General features: G+C 43.1%; 1 protein-coding gene across 1 annotated transcript in view; it reads right to left on the reverse strand.

Annotated features, from left to right (window-relative positions):
* Positions 1-13,804, reverse strand: part of LOC132358571 (calreticulin-like) — a 29,011-nt gene extending 15,207 nt beyond the window's left edge. Inside the window, 2 exon segments of the mRNA XM_059912203.1 lie at positions 2,225-2,326; positions 13,705-13,804. Of these exon segments, the coding sequence (XP_059768186.1) occupies positions 2,225-2,326; positions 13,705-13,804 (202 nt within the window).
* Positions 13,805-17,612: the final 3,808 nt, after the last annotated feature.

The following is a 17,612-nucleotide window of genomic DNA, read 5'->3' on the forward strand; positions in this document are numbered from 1 at the left end:
GTCACAAGTGACAGACACACAAGCCAAGTGTCCAGACTTCCAGGTTAGTGGTCTTTTCATTATTTTAAGCTGCTGCCCAGCTTTCTGGTTATGGCTCTGTCACTTTAATTCTCTGAGTCTTAGCTTCCTCATCAGCAAAATGTGGATAATTAATCATACCCCAGAGGGTTCCCGTGAAAAAGTTAAATGGGTAAGAGATGTGAGAAGCACTTTGTAAACTGTCAATATAAAATGCAAGGGACGATCATTATTCATGCTTGGTGAGGGTCCTTCCTTCATGATCCCACAGCTCTTTGTACTTCGTTGGGTCACATTATGTTGCAATTAAGTTTATTTCAGTCTCTTTGAATAGTTTTTAAGCAGTCCAGTGGTTAGGACTCTGTGCTTTCACTGCCGAGGGCTTGGGTTCGATCCCTGGTCAGGGAACTAAGATCCCACAAGCCACGTGGCACGGCCGAAAGAAAAAAAAAAAAAGATCTGGCATAGAGGAAATGCTCAATAAATATGTGTTAAATTGCTCAGAAGGATCACAGGTCCTGATTCAGATGTCTCTTGAGCATTTATTGCACACCAGGCTCTGTGCTCTAAGCACTTTCATGTCTAATATTGCATTAGGAGCTGTCTATATTTTAAAGAGTATGCTTATTTCCCCAAAGACCTCAAGGGAGGCTAGAGTAGCCAGAGAAGACTTCATGGAGGGAGGAGTGGGCACAAAGGAAAGAGCACTGAACCCATAGGTAGAAAACCAAGTCTTGAATTTCCACTCTACCAAACTTAGCTGTGTAGCCGTGTGATTCCCCCCCACCCCCACACACGCCCTGGAGCCTCATTTGTACCCAGAAACCTTTTAGAAAACCAGGAGGTACCTAATGAACCTGTGTAGGATGAGGTATGGGGAGCAACAACCAAGAAATCAAACTGAGAGTAGGGGACTTCCCTGGTGGTGCAGTGGTTAAGAATCCGCCTGCCAATGCAGGGGACACGGGTTCAAGCCCTGGTCTGGGAAGATCCCACATGCCACGGAGCAACTAAGCCCATGTGCCACAACTACTGAGCCTGTGCTCTAGAGCCTGCGAGCCACAACTACTGAGCCCATGTGCCACAACTAGTGAAGCCCGTGCGCCTAGGGCCAGCACTCGGCAACAAAAGAAGCCACCGCAACGAGAAGCCCGAGCACTGCAACGAAGAGTAGCCCCCGCTCACCGCAACTAGAGAAAGCCCGTGAGCAGCAACGAAGACCCAATGCAGCCAAAAATTAACTAATTAATTAATTTAAAAAACAAACAAACTGAGAGTAGATGGGCGGCTGTGCAGACTGAGCCCTCACAAGAGCCACTCAGACAGCCTCCAGTTTTCTTCTCCTCGGGAAACAATTTTCCAGAGTGGATTTAAATGAGACTTTAAATGTTCAAGCCAATTCGTAATTCTCCTCTTTACTAAACATGAAAATGAGATTCATAACAGTAACCAGGAGAAAGAAGATGGGAAATCACTCCAGAAGACAATCAATGGATTCTATTTATAGGACAGAAGCTTTCTCAGACAAAAAACCATTGCCTAGAGCTGCTCCTTCCCTCCTAATATTATTTGGCTCTTACAGCAGCCCTGTCTAATGAACATGGCAAATAATGACTATTATCTCCATCTAATATCAAGGCTAAGAGAAATGAAAAGTCTTGCCTAAATTATGCAGCCAGCAAGTCATAGCTCTAGGTCTGTCTGCTCAGTTCTCTATTGTAGCAAGCAGCTCCAGGGGAGAGCAGTATTTGGGGGTTACATAGTGCTTTCCCCTGTTTCAAGTGCAGAGTGTTAAATTTTAAAAAATCCTAGGGTTGGGGAAAGCAGTATAGTCCGGGGTAATGAACACAGTCCTGGAGTCAGACCTAGAATCAGGTCTCAGCCCCACCTCTTGCCAGCTGTGAATATAGCCTTGGGCAAATTATTCAACTTCTCTGACGCCCCCTGAAAAACTGGGAACATAATAGTAACCATCTCATGAAGTTATTAGGAAGATTAATGGGGATAATATGTCTAAGGACTTACTTTTAAATACCTGTTACTCAACAAATACATTATTATTTTTGTGGAGACTTCATTCTTCACATTCCACTACTTCTTTTTATTCTAAGAAAGAGATGTGAACTGATAATCACAAATAAAAACAGTTGTATAAAAGTCAGAACTCTCCCAGTAAATTAGTATGTTCCTAAATTGTAGTAATTACCTTTACCCTATTCTTTGTCTCTGTAAAATTTTCCTGCAGTGAGCTGAAATTTACCATAATCCAGCCTATGTTTAGATTCAACCCATCGTTTTTTCCATCCATCTATGGAGTTAAAGAAGAAAAAAAGCAACATATAAAAATGGTTTATGTTTTTTTAAAGACAATGAAATACAGCCAAGGCTGATCAAGTGTTATGGGAACAGTAACGGGGTATCAAAAGATAACTCCGAACTACTGTACAGCGCAGGGAACTATACTCAATATTTTCCAATAACCTATAAAGGAAAAGAATTTGAAAAAAAATATATGTAGGTACAACTGAATCATTGTGCTGTACACCTGAGACTAACACGACATCGTAAATCAACTATACTTCAATAAAATAAAACAAAAAGTAAAATAAAATAGATTACTCCAGTATTCCTGAAATCCCCTTCACTATCTGATGCCTGAACCCCACCATTTATGCACTACCATATGGTTAGTGTTCCATTAATACTCTAACCCACCCTCCCCTATGAAAGTGAAATCCTGAAAACCACTACAGGAATGTTCGTTTGAAAGGCATGAGACACTCTCATAAAAGTTGGTGGAAAATATGGTTGGGGGACTGAGCCCTTATACATATTTATGTTTAGTAAAATAAAATAATAAAATTAGCTTACCAAGTAAAGAGATTAGTAATATCACTTTATACTTCTTGAATTAGTAATGATGATATTGAACAATCAATTTCCATTTACCCTTTTTTATTGCTTAAACTTTTTAGACTCTCCTTTGCAGTTTCAAGGAGATGGTGATAAATTTGTTTTGCTTTGGCATAGATGGCATACAGACAAAGAGGCATTCTTTTTGGGACCTGGCACTCCATCCAAACATTCAGTGCCTTTCTGATTTTATGCCTCAGAGTTGCTGACTCCCACTTCCTGGACCCACCACAGTCCCAGAGTCATGGGGCAATTTGGCAGCTTGAGATGGAAGAGGCCTTGAGGGTAGCCTTTATTTCATCTCCTCCCTGTAGCTGAATTGCTCTTTCTCAAATCCGACTACCCAATATCTAGGGTTATTGCCTTAGCTCTGCCCATGAAAACCCCATATCAACATACATCTAATAATGCCACCCTGAGCTGGCTCTGTTGACTCCCATTACTCAAGTCTAACAAACACCTCCCTTCCTGAGGCCCAGGGGCTTGCTTTCTCTTGTCTTCCCCTGTCACTTCCAAGATCTTCGTGTTACACAGGCCAGAATGTCTCAGTGACCACCTCACCCATCACTCCTGAGGGAAGGACCCCAGCAGGTTCTTCCTGCCTCAGGTTGCTGTGGCTTGAATGAAATGGATCCTGCTTCCCTGACCATAGTTGACGCAATGAAGGATAAGAATTTATGTCAAAGTCAAAAGATTTGTTATTATGTGTTAGACCCTTGTGTGTCTCCCTGAAAATTTCCCCTCATTTACTCCCATGGATAATGCTTTAAGATAGATAATATTAGTTACATTTTGCATCTAGTAAGTGGTGCACCTGAGATTTGAACCCAAATCTGTTTGATTTCAAATACTACCTCTTCTCTGGAAGGAGAGGGGGAATGCAGGGAAAAGTGTTATGAAGAGAAAAAGCTTGTGTAATTTTAATAATAGCTACTGCTTAGCAACTACATGTCAGGCATTGTGCAGAGGGCCTTACATGCATTATCTCATTGTAGTCCAATAATAGCTCTGTGACAAATGTCCTATTTTTTCCCACATTCAAAAGATGAGGAGAGTGGAACTCTGAAACTTGTCCAAGAACAAAGTTTGTAAGTTAAATGAGTAAGCAGGCTTGGACCCAGGCCTTTGCAACATCAAAATCTGTGCTCTTGATCCCTATACTATACGGCTTCCCATGAAATCATGTGTGTGAAAAGTCCTTTATAACCTAAAGAGTGTACAGCAAATGTAAGAATCAACCATAGTACTTTACAGTTTGTAATTAATAAAGTTATTTGTGTATAGTTTGAGTAATGTCTGTCTTCCCCACCAGACTGAGAAGTTTCATAACTATTTTACTAAACCTTGTGTCCCAGTTTCTAGCACAGAGTAAATCACCAAAAACATTTGCTGAATGACTGAATGGATGCATGGTCATGCCTTTTGCCTATGCCATAGATTCTCAGCCTTACGAATGGATTGACTCATTTATTAATCCACTTAACAAATGTTAATTGAGTCTGGCATGCATGTTGAAACAGTTTACAGCTTTGACCTTGAACTTTATGATAGGAGAGGTTAGAACAGAACTCAGAACTTCTTATCACTAATCATTTTTTCTGGGTGAACAGTACTGATGCAAATCTAACTTGCCACAGTTTAAGATGTCCTCAAATAAGGAGCCTTTCTTGTTAGGAGAATAATGTCACCTGGTTAATAAAGTTCCATTTTAATGTTTTATACTTTCCTCTTAACATCATAACATCTTAACTCATAAAAGGCTCAAGCCAGAACGACCCTTCGTGGTCATTAACCTGACCTCCTTGTATTGTGTATAGAGAAAATGAAGCCAAGAGAAGGAAGTGACTTGCTCATGGACACAGTTGCCAGTTACAGAGCTGACACTAGAGCCCAGTTCTACTGTACTCTGATCCTGGGCTCATTATTCCTTCATTCAACAAATATTTCTTGAGTTTTCATTTTATGCCAGGCACGAGGGGCACAGACTTGAATCTGACAAGGTCCCTCCAGGGGCCTACAAGCTTCAGGGAGCTCAGAGTCTGAAAAGACAGACAAGTAAACAATTACAATACAGTGTGGTAAGGGGAGTGATAGAGGGACACACAGGACAGTGAAATTCAGAAAAGCACTGACTGCCCTCCAGAGTCAGGGTAGATTTCAGAGAGGGCATGCCTGAAGAAGAACTGAAAAAGAAGAAAAGGTAGGAGTGGGTGTTCCAAACAGAATGTCTTGCATGTGGAAAGGCCCTGAGGCATGAAACGCATGGTGTTTCAAGGGAAATGCAAGCAGTATTGTATGGTTTTGCAGGGCAGAGGGGCCAGATCAAGGAGAGCTCTTATTAATTGAGACGAAGAGAGCAGTGTATTTACCAAGGTTGGATGCTACCATCTTTTTTTCCTTGTTAAATCTTTCCTTCAAACTGTTCAAATATCTGTATGTCCCCAGAGATCCAGCCAACAAAAAATAACAGGTGTTTGGGTGCTCCCACATCTAGCCGATAAATGCACATAATCACAGCCACGTCTGTAAAGATGCAGAACCAAGGAGGCCAAATAACAATGATTCTTCTGTCAAATGAACTCATTTCCAAAATGTACCTCGCAGGATGCCTGGCTTGTGGTGTAGTTCAAATCAGAAGACTGGGCTAGGGCCTCATGCCTTCCACTAGCTTCCACAGCAGGATCTTTAGCCTCTCTGAGACTCAGTTTATTCATTTATAGAAAGGTTTTACCTACCTCATCGTTTCTGGGAGAATTAAATGAAACAGCATGCAACACAGTGTCAGGCACATCGTAAGTGCTCAATAAGTACTACTTGAAGCCAAATCTGTGTATGTGTATATGTATACAAAGATACATAATATCAAAGGTAAAGAGAGAAATATTTCTAGTCTTGAAGGTAAAAGTTGTGCCTTCCCCAGCACCTAGTCCTGAGCCTGGAACCGAATAGGTCCTTTAGAAAATGCTTGCATAATTAGATAAAAATACATATTTGTCACATTTATTCAACATCATCAGATTATATTTTGCAAAAGAGAATTTGCTAGATAAACTAAAGCTTACCTCTTCAGGTACCAACATTTTGTCTACCGTTTTCAATGGAAAAGTTTTGTAGACATTATAGAAGACCCTGACCCATTATGTAGAGAATCCTAAACAAAATTTTAAGTTTCTTGAAGACTCAAGCTCTGTACTAGGCTGTAATGTACAGCAGAAGTGTGAGTTTGTTTTGAAATTTTTCTGTCTCCGCTGTTCCCGTTCAGCTGTGAGCACTCACTTCTCCCTGAGGTCAGTGTGTTTGCCTCTAGCAATCTACCCAGCTCTTGTGAAACCGGTGGACCTACGTCCCTCTTACCTGCCTGCCAATTTACCTGTTCACTTCCTTTCCTTTCTTTCTGTCTACCAGTCTAACTGCATGTCTGCCACATAGACCATAGTCACTCAGATATTTATCAAGTAGTAAAAAGCCTTATGAGGTGGTGAATAGCACTGGATAAGAATCTTGGGTCAATCACTTTTCTGAATCTGTGTTCTCATCTGTAAATAAGGATTATATTTAAACTCTTTAAGGAAAGGAAGACTGTGCACGTAGTAGGTACTCAATAAAAGTTCGTTGAATGATAGATTGGCATGAGGACCAAATTAATTAAGATAATAGTAATAATTATTAATTAATAGGATGATGATTAATAATAACTATTAAAATTATTTTTTTTGCTGTCATTGAATGGGTATTGTAGTGGGTACTCCGTTCATTTTGTAAGCTGTCATTTCTAATCAACTATACCCTAAGAAGCAGATAGCCAAGTTTGCTAAGAAAGTGAACATTAAACAAGAGCCCATATGTTTGAACTATGATAGAATTTAAGTCCTTCACTTAAATTTTTGAACTATGATAGAATTTAAGTCCTTCACTTAAATTTTTGCAGAGAACCTACACTGTGCCAGTGTGAGTGCTAGACGCCAGGGTACAAACAAGACATAATCCCTCAAAGAGCTCAGGGTCTAAACAGAGAGACAGACAAATAAATCATCTGCTTTTCTTATTTTATATTTCTTGGATTTTCAAAGTAAATAATTTATTGTAGAAGATGTAGAAAGCCCAGAGGAAGCAAACATGCAGTAAAAATATCCATAATCTACCTCCCAAGATGACCATTGTCAACATTTTACTATATTTCCCTCCAGCCTTTTTTTTCCTTTTCTGTATGTTAACAATGGCTCCTGCTCTCACCTCCACATCCCTGCAGCCTCTGGAGAGATCCTTGCCATCAGTTTGTACTTGAGACCTGGAAAGGCCAGCTGGATCAGGCCTCTTGGGTTTGGGCATCTGTCCAGGGTGATTCTTCCTCAGGCCCAGCATGTCCAAGTATCCACAATCCACAGATGGTCCCAATAGCTTATCAGTCATAAGCCTGAGCAGCAGGCTGTTCCTCAGCAAGCCTGAGCCAGCTGGGCACAGAGGCCCTTTGTCTCAGAATGTCTCTTCAGCCAAGTTTTCATGGTCAAGTCTGAGAACTGACAGAATTAACATTCACACACACGCGTGCACACACACACACAGACCTTGTGACTTCTGCATCATTCAGTCCCTCATCTGAATTCTGGTTTCTTTCTGTCTGATTTTGTACTTTGACAATGGTCTTTGCCGTCACCATTAGCTCTCCCCCTCACACCTGTTTATGTCACTAATTCAATGATTCTCCAATTCAATCAACCACAATTCCCACATATTTTAATGTGCCCTTTTTTTATGCGAAGTCTGAGATTCCAAAAGCTCATGTTGTCCCTGAGGCCACTGGTATGATTACCTGCTGGCCACCTGACACTTGGCAGCTTGCATCAGTGGCCAGTGCATCCTTTATGGAGGTAAGAGACCTGGGTTCAACAAACATCTCTGCCACTGACTCACTGTGTGACTTTGGGGAAACCACCTCTCCTCTCTAGGTCTCAGTTTTCCCATCTGTACAATGAGAGGGTTGAATTCTAAAAACCCTCTAGTTGCCAAGTTGCAATGTGGCCTGGAATAGTCTGGGAAAACAGCAGAAAGAAAGGAGCCTGACTCAAGCTCTGCCACAAACCTGTAAATGGTCCTGCCATGTCATATCCTCTCTCTGGACCTCAGTTTTCCCATCTGTAAATGGGGAAAAGGAGGCCATTTGGGGCTAGATGAGCTTTCAGAGCCCTTTCAGTTCTGACATTCAAAGAATCTAAGCTTTACCTTTCTTGGGGTTGCTAGGCACTACTTAAAATGTGAGCTAGAAGGCCTTCAAGTACCAGATTCATGGGAGGCAATGGGGTGGGGAGCAGGAGTAATGTGAGAAAAATCAGTTTTGATATCACACAGTCCTGGGTTCAAATCCTGACTTTGCCATTTAATAGCTGTGTGACCTCAGACACATTATGCAGTGTTTCTGAGCTTCAGTCATACTGTCTGTAGACTGGAAAAATAATTACTTTACAGAGTGGAGGTGAGAATTGGAGTGTGTAAAGCATCATGCCTAGTGAGTAAAACTATGCTTAATAAAGGTTACCTAAGGCATCAGATACAGTTTAGCTGTAAAAACTAGAGTTCGAAAGGAGGAAATTCAGTTCCAGAAAGAAATGGAAAGACAGAACAGTTCTCTTCATTTTTAATAGTTTTTAATTAAAAGAGTAACACAAGTTCATTGTAGAAAATAAAGTAAAAAAAAAAAGTCATCTGAAATTCCATTATTTACCATTTACATTTTGGTATATCTTCATCTATTCCTTTCCTCTATGCACAAATATATTTTACATAGTGACAATACATGCCTTATATGTAATTTTGTACCTTTTACAACTAAGCTTAGATCATAAACACTTCCCCATGACATTAAGAACTTTCCAAACATTATATGGCTCTATCATACTTCACTTCATTGGGCCCCTACTGATGGATATTTAGGTTTGTCTCTGAATGTTTCCAATTATTAATAACACACCCCATCTCCAGTGACCTTCCATCCATTCCAGTTTAGCCATCTGCCCCTACATTCACACCTTGGACCTTATCGTGACCAGAAACTGCTCCACCTCTGAAATCTCAAACCCAAACTCCCCCCTCCATGATTGTGGCTTTCTATCCTCCAACTCTCACACTCTGTTACTCAAAGTACACCTGTTCTTTGATCCCCTCCATTTTTTTCCAGTCAACTGTCTCCTTCCTATCTAATTCTCACAGTCCTTCCTTCTTCCCTCCCTCCCTCCATCCTTCTTTCCACAAAATTTTATGAGCATTTTCTATGAGCTGGGCACTGTACCAAGTGCAGGGGTTGTAAAGTTGATAGAGATGTGGATCCATCACCTTGCTCACTCCTCTCGACCATTTGCCTTTCTGCTCACTCCTCCCCTGCCCATTTGCCTTTCTGCAAAAGCCCCACTGTGTCATCCAAACCTTCCACCTTCACTTTCCCTTTGCATTCCAAATTACCTACTTGAGCCCTACATGACTTCCTCTCTCAGCCGGCATTCTCCAAAACATAGCCCACGGCTGTCCTGTTCATTCCCCAGGTCCTCATCCATCCTTCAACCTACTGTAGGCAGCCTTCCACCCCCACCACTCCTCTGAGTCGTGAAATGGTCTCTTAACTGCAAAATGCAATGAATGCTTTCCAGTTTGCCTATTTGGCCTCCAAACCACTTTTGACACTAGCTGTGTAAACTTGGGAGGGTCACCCAACCTCTTTGAACCTCAATTTCCTCATCAGTGAAAGAGAGATATCTTTCTGACAGAACTGTTGAGAGATTCAATAAAATAAGGTATAAAGAAAAAGAATCCACTGGTACACAATAAGCATTCAACAAAGATTAAGTTCTGACTCACTGCATTTGGTTTCCTGGGTCCTTGACAACCAGGAAGTGTTTGCCTTGGCTAGTATGAGCATTCTGATCTCTCGAAAGGGTCATTTCCCAGTGCAATTCATTCATTCATTCAAAAATAATTGAGCATCTGCTATGTACTTGTTCTGCGGGCTACAGATACAGCAATGAACACAACAGAGAAGCACTGTGTTCTCAGGAGGTGAATCTAATGGCAAGGAGAAAAAGAAAGACAATGAATAAACATGTAAACAAGAAATGCATCGAAGAGTGAAAAGTATTCTGAAAAATTAAGCATGCAAATGTTCATGAGGGAACTTTCAGGGGTGATGGAAATGTTCTATATATTACTTGTGGTGGTGGTCACACAGGTGTTTATATTTTTCAAAATTCAGTGAATGAAACACTTCAAATGGGTGCATTTTATGTATATAAATTATATCTCAAAAAGGTTGATTTAAAAAAATTAAATCATACAAAGGGATAGATATGTATATGGGGGGATACTTTCTGATAGAGTGAACAAGAAAAGCCCCTCCGACATTTAAAGAGACATTTAAGCAGAAACCTGAATGATGAGAAGGAGTAAACCACGTAAAGATCTAAGAGAATATTCCAGGCAGAAATCACAGCAAGTGCAAAGGCCTTGGGATGGGACTGAGCCTGGAGTGTCTGAGAAACAGCAAGAAAGCCAGTGTGGCTAGAATGTAATGAAGAAGCAGGAGATAAGATTGGAGAGACAGGCAGGGATCAGATCACAGAGGTTCTTGTAGGTCATGGTGAGAAGCCTGGATGTTATTTTAAATCTAATAGAAAGACAGTGGTGGTTTTTAAGTTCCAGAATGCTACAATCTGATTTATATTTCAAAAGGAGCATTCTGAAATTTAGATGAGAAGAGACTATGGAGAAGCAGGAACAGAAGCAGAGAAGACACTCGAATTCCTGCAACAGTCCAGATGAGTGGTGATAATAGCTTGGACTAGCATGGGCAGCAATATGAGAGGTAAAAAAAAAATACCATATTCAGAATATAATTTGAGGGTAGAGTCAATTGGACTTGTTGCTAGATTCGATGAGGGGAAAATAAATAAAAAAGAAATCAAAGATGACTCTTAAGACTTTTGACCTAAACAACCAGGTGAATGGTTGGGTCACTTACTAAGATGGAGGAAACCAGGGGAAGAGCAAGTCTGGAGTAGAACACAAGAGTTTGCTTTAGACATGTTAAGTCTGTGATGCTCATGAATTTATGCACATCTGGTTTGTATACCAGCCTCATATGAGTTTGGAAGAACAAGCCAGCGTCTAAATCTTCCCAAGTCTGAGTACCCTAACACTATTTGGTTTCTGGGTCTTCTACTCTGAGGATAAGCCTCAGAACCCTGGTGACCCCACTACCCAACCCTCCGCAGTCATCAGCCCCTCAGCACATCTCTCTGATCTCTCTCCTTTCAGCATAATAATTACATTTTGGGTTGATTCCTTTAAAGTAGGCACTGGACATCAAAAATTAACGTCTCTAAGTCCTACTGTAGGAAGATTGCTTGGAACATCATTTTTCTTCATAGGATGTGATTTTTGGATGCGTGTGTGTGTGTGTGTGTGTGTAAGTTCAGTTCAACCATTCAATAATCCTTTTTTAAAAAATAAATTTATTTATTTTAGGCTGCGTTGGGTCTTTGTTGCTGTGTGCGTTGGGTCTTTGTTGCTTTGTTGCTATCTCTAGTTGCGGCGAGCAGGGGCTACTCTTCGTTGTGGTGCGCGGGCTTCTCATTGCAGTGGCTTCTCTTGTTGTGGAGCACGGGCTCTAGGTGCATGGGCTTCAGTAGTTGTGGAACGTGGGCTCAGTAGTTGTGACTCAAGGGCTCTAGAGCGCAGGCTCAGTAGTTGTGGCGCACGGGCTTAGTTGCTCCACGGCATGTGGGATCTTCCCGGCCCAGGCATCGAACCCGTGTCCCCTGCATTGGCAGGTGGATTCTTAACCACTGTGCCACCAGGGAAGCCCCAACCATTCAATAATCCTTTACTGGGCACCTGTCTAAGCCAGGCACTGACTTTGACACTGGAAACAGAGGAGAATCAGGTAAATGACAACCATAATGTGAGTAGGGCTGACGCAAAGAAAGCATAGAAGTTGAGGGACCTAGCGGAGGCCTAGGCAAGGCTTCCTGGAGGAGGTGATATCAGGCAGAGCAGCCTTTTCTGCACATAAGGTGCTGGATTTTGGTCATGATCAGTTGTCTTGGGGTTTGGGACTTAGAGCCCCTTTTTCTTGATTCCAAGGAGTATTTCAGAAATATTTGTCAATAACACCCTTGGGAATTTCAATCTTGCCACACTGGGCAAGGAGGGTTCAGTCCTTGGGGAAGTGACTGCAGATCTGTGCATGTTCTCTGCCTTCTGACAGGAAGAATTGTGTTGTGGGTAAAGCCACCCCAGGCAGGTGGGGGTGGGCAGGTGGGGCAGGAGCTAATGGTCAGAAGCTTAGCCTCACAGGGTTCACTGCATAGGATAGCTGAGGTCAGTTAGGAAATGGGGGACCAGCAACCTACACTTGGAAGAGGCTTGTGCCTTGTCAAAAGGTTCCACCACAGCCAGTCAGTGAAGCTGAGGGCTTCCTGCAACCCACCCTTCAGCCAAATCCTAAACATCTCTCCTGTCTGCCCCTTCCCCTATCTCCCCACATACCCCCTACCAACCCCCTCCCCCAAGCCTCTCCACTTTTCACCAAGAAGATTACCATAGCCTCCCAGATGGTTTTTTCATTTGCTTGTTTTTGGGGTGTTTTTGTCTCCAGTCTCAGCTTTGGTCAGTTTCACAGTACACTCTCCACATTTTTGTTGATATGTTCTTTCTAATACCCAGGCCAGATCTTGTTTCTCCCCAGCTTGCCATCTTCACTAGCTCCCACTGCTTTCAGCGAAAGGCCAGGCTCCTTAGCCCCCTTGATCCAGCCCCTGCCTGTTCTCCAGCCTCCCCTCAACCACCCTCCCCTTCACAATTCCCAGTTTCCTGAAGATGCCACTGCCGACTGTGTCATAACTGGGAACCTTTGTATGTGCTGTTCTTCTTGCCTGGAACACCCTTCTCTCCATCCCTGCCCCTTAGATAAATTCTTACTCATCCTTCAAAACCCTGCTTGGGTTTCACCTTCTCCCTGACCCTTTCCTGTCTGGTCCCCTTGCCTGGGCTTATTCATTCCTTCCTCGGAACCATCTCTGCAGCTTGTTCTCGACACAATGTTACTTGTATTGCATATTAGGGAATTGAATCTCAGAAAGCGGAAAGGGCTTATGCAGACTTTCATGGTGGAATATAGACTCAAATCCAAACAATCCTGATTCCTAGGCAAGTGCCCTATCCACTGCACTCTCAAAGAACTAATCAGATTTTACACACACACACACACACACACACGAAGAGTATTTTGTGGGCTGAAACAGTACCATTGAACATCTGTCCTTTGGTAAATAAGCCCTAATTCTCTGATATTCCTGAGTCATTCCAGGGAGGAGGCTAGGCAAGGAGATCTCCTAGATCCTCTGAGCTCTGATATTTTATGAAACACAAAATTTTACTATCACAATTAGCGCTCATATTTTCCCTCCAGAGTTCACTTCTGTTTTTAGGATGAAGGGAAGGGAACAAGCATTTATTGCATACCTACTATATACCAGGGGAGATGCTTTACATACCTTATCTCATTGGATTCTCATAACAATTTTTGCAAGATGCCTTTTGCTGTCCTCGTTTCATAGGCAAGGAAATTAAAATGTAGACAGGGTAAACTACTAGCCCAGGGTCACACAGCCAGAAAGGAAGGAGCAGAGATTTGAACTGTAGACGGCTGGGGCAGGTGACTGAGGAGGAGCAGGTAGGGTCCGGTCTACCTTCGCCCCCCATCCCCTCCCGCCCCGCCGAGCCTCTCACCCCCGTCTTGGAACTCCTCGCGCAGGTAGAGCCGGCGCTGCGCCCGCGCCCCCAGCACGCAGGCGGCCAGCAGCAGTGGCAGCAGCGCCAGCCCCTTCATCTCGCGGAGCTCGGGGTCCCCACGCCCAGCCTCGGAGAGCCGCTAGCCTAGCCAGGTGCTCCGCTCTGCCGCCGCCTCTGCCCGGGCCCCAGGGCGATGGCTGAGATCACCTGCACCCCGCACCTGACTGTCTCTCATTTGCGGGTAATAATGACCGCAGCCAATGACTGGGGACCACGCGCTGAGAGCGCTGGAGGATGGAGGTGGGGGGAAGGCGACCAAGTGTTGAGGGAGCTACAGGGCAGGGTCCCTAGGGAGTGGGGCGGGGCGGGGCCAGCTCAGGCTGGCCTCTGGGGTCCCGCCAGCCTGCTCACTGTTGGTGCAACCTGTTTCGAAGTGCTCTCACATGCTTCCTTCCATCATCCCTCTGTCCCTCCATCCTTCCATCCCTCTTTCCTTTTATCCCTGTATCCTTCCTTCCGTCTACCCATCCACCCACAGGGCCTATGCAGGACAATAACAGTGTGATGTCTGTCTAACAGAAACACCCAGGGCCTGAGGGGGCCCAGAAGAGGCCTTAAATCAGCATGAGATCTCAAGGAAGACTTCCTGAAGTGGGTGACAACAAAGGTTAGCCAGGCAGGAAGAAATGGGGAGAGAGGAGCAAAAGGAATACTATGTGCAAAGGCCCAGAGGAGGGAAAGACTTGTAACTTAATATCACTTCTACAACGACCCAATACCATGCAATCGGTATCATTTCACTTATTGTGAGGCAAGTGAAGCTCAAAGAGGGAAAAAAGCACCAATATTAGTTGATCATCATATTGTGTGCTAAGCACTGTACCAAGAACTTGCCATGCATTATAGCATTTGATCCTCACACTAACCTTATAAGGTCAGTGTTATCTTGTGAGACTTACTTTACGGACTCTGAGAGACAAAATGACTTGCCAAGGTCACATAGAGATGGAACAGGGGCTAGAACTCAAGCCTTCTCATTCCAGTGCCTTCACTGCACCTTCATTCAACTATTTATCTGTTCAATATCTATTTATTGAGGTCCTACTATGTGCCAGGCACTGGGCTAGGTGCTGAAGATATACAGTGGAGAATAAGGCTGACAAGTCTCCTGCTCTTGTGGGGCTCACTTTCTAGTGGGGGGAGACAAAATCATTAAGGAAGCAAACAAATATCAGATAATGATAGGCATTCAAAAAATCAAAACAAGGTTATGACTTAGAGAGTTGGAGAGAGATGGGGGGAAGGCTGATAGGCTGGGAGAAGAGTGGAAGTCCTCTTCAGGACTGGTACTGGTTGAGATCTGAATGAGAAGCCATGTATTGATCTGGAGACAAGTGTTCCAGGCAGAGGCAACATCAAGGACAATGGCTCAGAGAAGGGGAATAAGTTTGTCTTATTTGAACATTGGAAAGACAACCAATGTGGCTTGAGCAGAGTGAGCAAGGAGGACAATGTCAAGAGGTGAGAAATCAAGAGTTTTAAATGGGCCTGTAGGCCATGGGAAAAATTTATAACTGGTGCAGTGGGAAACCCTTGAAGGGAGTGACATTGTTGGATTTATATTTTAAAAAGATCACTTTGGTTGCTGTGTGCTAAGTAGAGGATGTCAATATATAACCAATTAAGGTTATTGAGTTCACAGTTAAAATATATACATCTGGAGTTCACAGAAGAGGTCCTGGCTATAAGTATAAATTTGGGGTCATGTAAGTGGTATTTTAGGCCACATAGCTAGATGAGATGGTTTCGAAGAGGGAGGGGAGATTGGCCAAGAATCATGCAAGTACCCCAGCCCTGGAGAACCCCAACCCTGAGAGGTGGGCAGAGAAAATGGAGGCAGCAAAGGAAACCATGACTGGCTCCTAAAGAAAGGGTTTCAAAGAGCTTCCCTCAGAATTCTAGGTTTTTTACCCATTGGCAGGGCAGTCTTCTCTTAAAGGGAGTGCCAGAATTGCAATTCAATGAATATTTCCTGATCACCTGCTGTGGGCAGGACGCTGTGCCAAAGGGGAGACAAAGGCAGAGAGGACCCAGTCCTTGGCCTCCAGGAATTCTTGAGCTCCCTGGAGAGATAGACCGTTAGGCAACTCACTTAGGAATGTGGAAGCCTGAGTATGGTGCCCTTAAAAAGATGAGAATGGGAATTCCCTGGTGGTCCAAAGGTTAGGACTTGGTGCTCTCACTGCCAGGGACCTGGGTTCAATACCTGGTCAGGAAATTAAGATCCCACAAGTCATGCGGGCACACACACACACACACACACACACACACACAAAAGACAAGAACAGCAGGAGCACAGGGGCACAGAGTCATAAAGATGTGCCAGACAGCGTCCAATGGCTTTACTTGCATCATCTCCTGCGATCCTTGTAAAACAATAACTACTGTTATCTCCACTTGCCAGAAGAAGGAACTGAGTCTTAAAGATGGTGGGTAACTTGCCCAAGGATACACAGTTGACAGGTTGTAAAGCCTAGATACACAGCCAGGTCTGCCTCACTTTAGAGCCCAATGCTTAATCACTCTTTAAAATTTTGTGACTGTCTGATCGTGCTGGAGTATAAAGTTCCTTGGAAGATGGAGGGTCCGGAGAACAAGACACAAGGAGATAAAGTGAAAAGGTGGGAAGGGCCAAATTCAAGGTCCAGGCCTTGAATGCCAGCAGGAGTTTGGATTTGGTTCTTCCTGCCAGGATTTTCCAACCTCAACACTAGTGACATTTTGGGCCAGATAATTCTTTGCTGTGCGACGTCTCTCCTTTGCATCGTAGGATATTTAGCAGGATCCCTGGCTTTTACTCATTAGATACCGCTAGCACTCTCCATTCCCCCACAGATGTGGGAATTAAAAATATCTCCAGACATTGCCAAACGTCCCTCTGGGGGTTGTGTGCAAAACTGGTCTCCAGCTGAGAACTGCTGCTCTAGGCACTGGCGGGGTTCAGGGTTTTGAAAGGAAAGTGAGATGATGATAAGCATTAGGAGTGCTCCCTTAACACTAATAACCTCTACCACTGTTATACTCAAAATGTGAGAAATTGTATTATGTTTCAATTCTGATGAATTGGAATCACCCGTACTACTTTGGTAATATTCCCACAGACTCTGTTCATTTTTTGTGAAACAAGTAGATTAAGTTAAACATGTGTTCCTCAGAGGCACTGTAGCTTCTTTGTTGTTATATTCTCCGTTCCTAACAGACTGAATGTTAAATGAATGGATGAATTTAAATTTTTTTATTATATACATGATTATATTTATCTTTAGGACATCATGCTGACATCAGAGATTTGTCAGAGGTCCAATATATAGTATAAGATAAGCATCTTTGTTTGCAAGGAAAGAAAAATGTGTGTTTTAATCTTTTGACCCCAAGATTCTACAAACTGATAAAATGCATAGGCTTCATTTACAGGTTTATTTTCCAGATGGGTAGGCCCACATGATTTTTGCAGCATTCACAGAGTTTTCTTCAATCTGTAAGAATTTACTGTTCATTGTTCACTGTATAAAGCAATTTATACAGGGTGACTTAATACAACCTAATTCAGCATTTATGGAGCTACCCCTAGGAACCAGGTACCAGGAGAGGAATGAAGGCACAGTTTCTACCCTCTAGATGCATCTAATCAAATGGGATGTCAGGCTTACCAGGGCCTGCCTGACTTTGTTCTGTCCGTTACCTGCAGTGTGACATTTGGCCAGTCAGGGCCATATTATGACTTTTGTAGGCCCTAGGCACTTTTGCCTTCATGGGCCCCAACTCCATTAAAAAAAAAAAGTATTTAAATATATATGCATCACTGCATGGCATAAAGACAAATATAATTCAGGCTGGATTCATTA

The sequence above is a fragment of the Balaenoptera ricei genome, chromosome 1 (assembly GCF_028023285.1).
Source record: "Balaenoptera ricei isolate mBalRic1 chromosome 1, mBalRic1.hap2, whole genome shotgun sequence".
NCBI classification, from domain to species: Eukaryota; Metazoa; Chordata; class Mammalia; order Artiodactyla; family Balaenopteridae; genus Balaenoptera; species Balaenoptera ricei.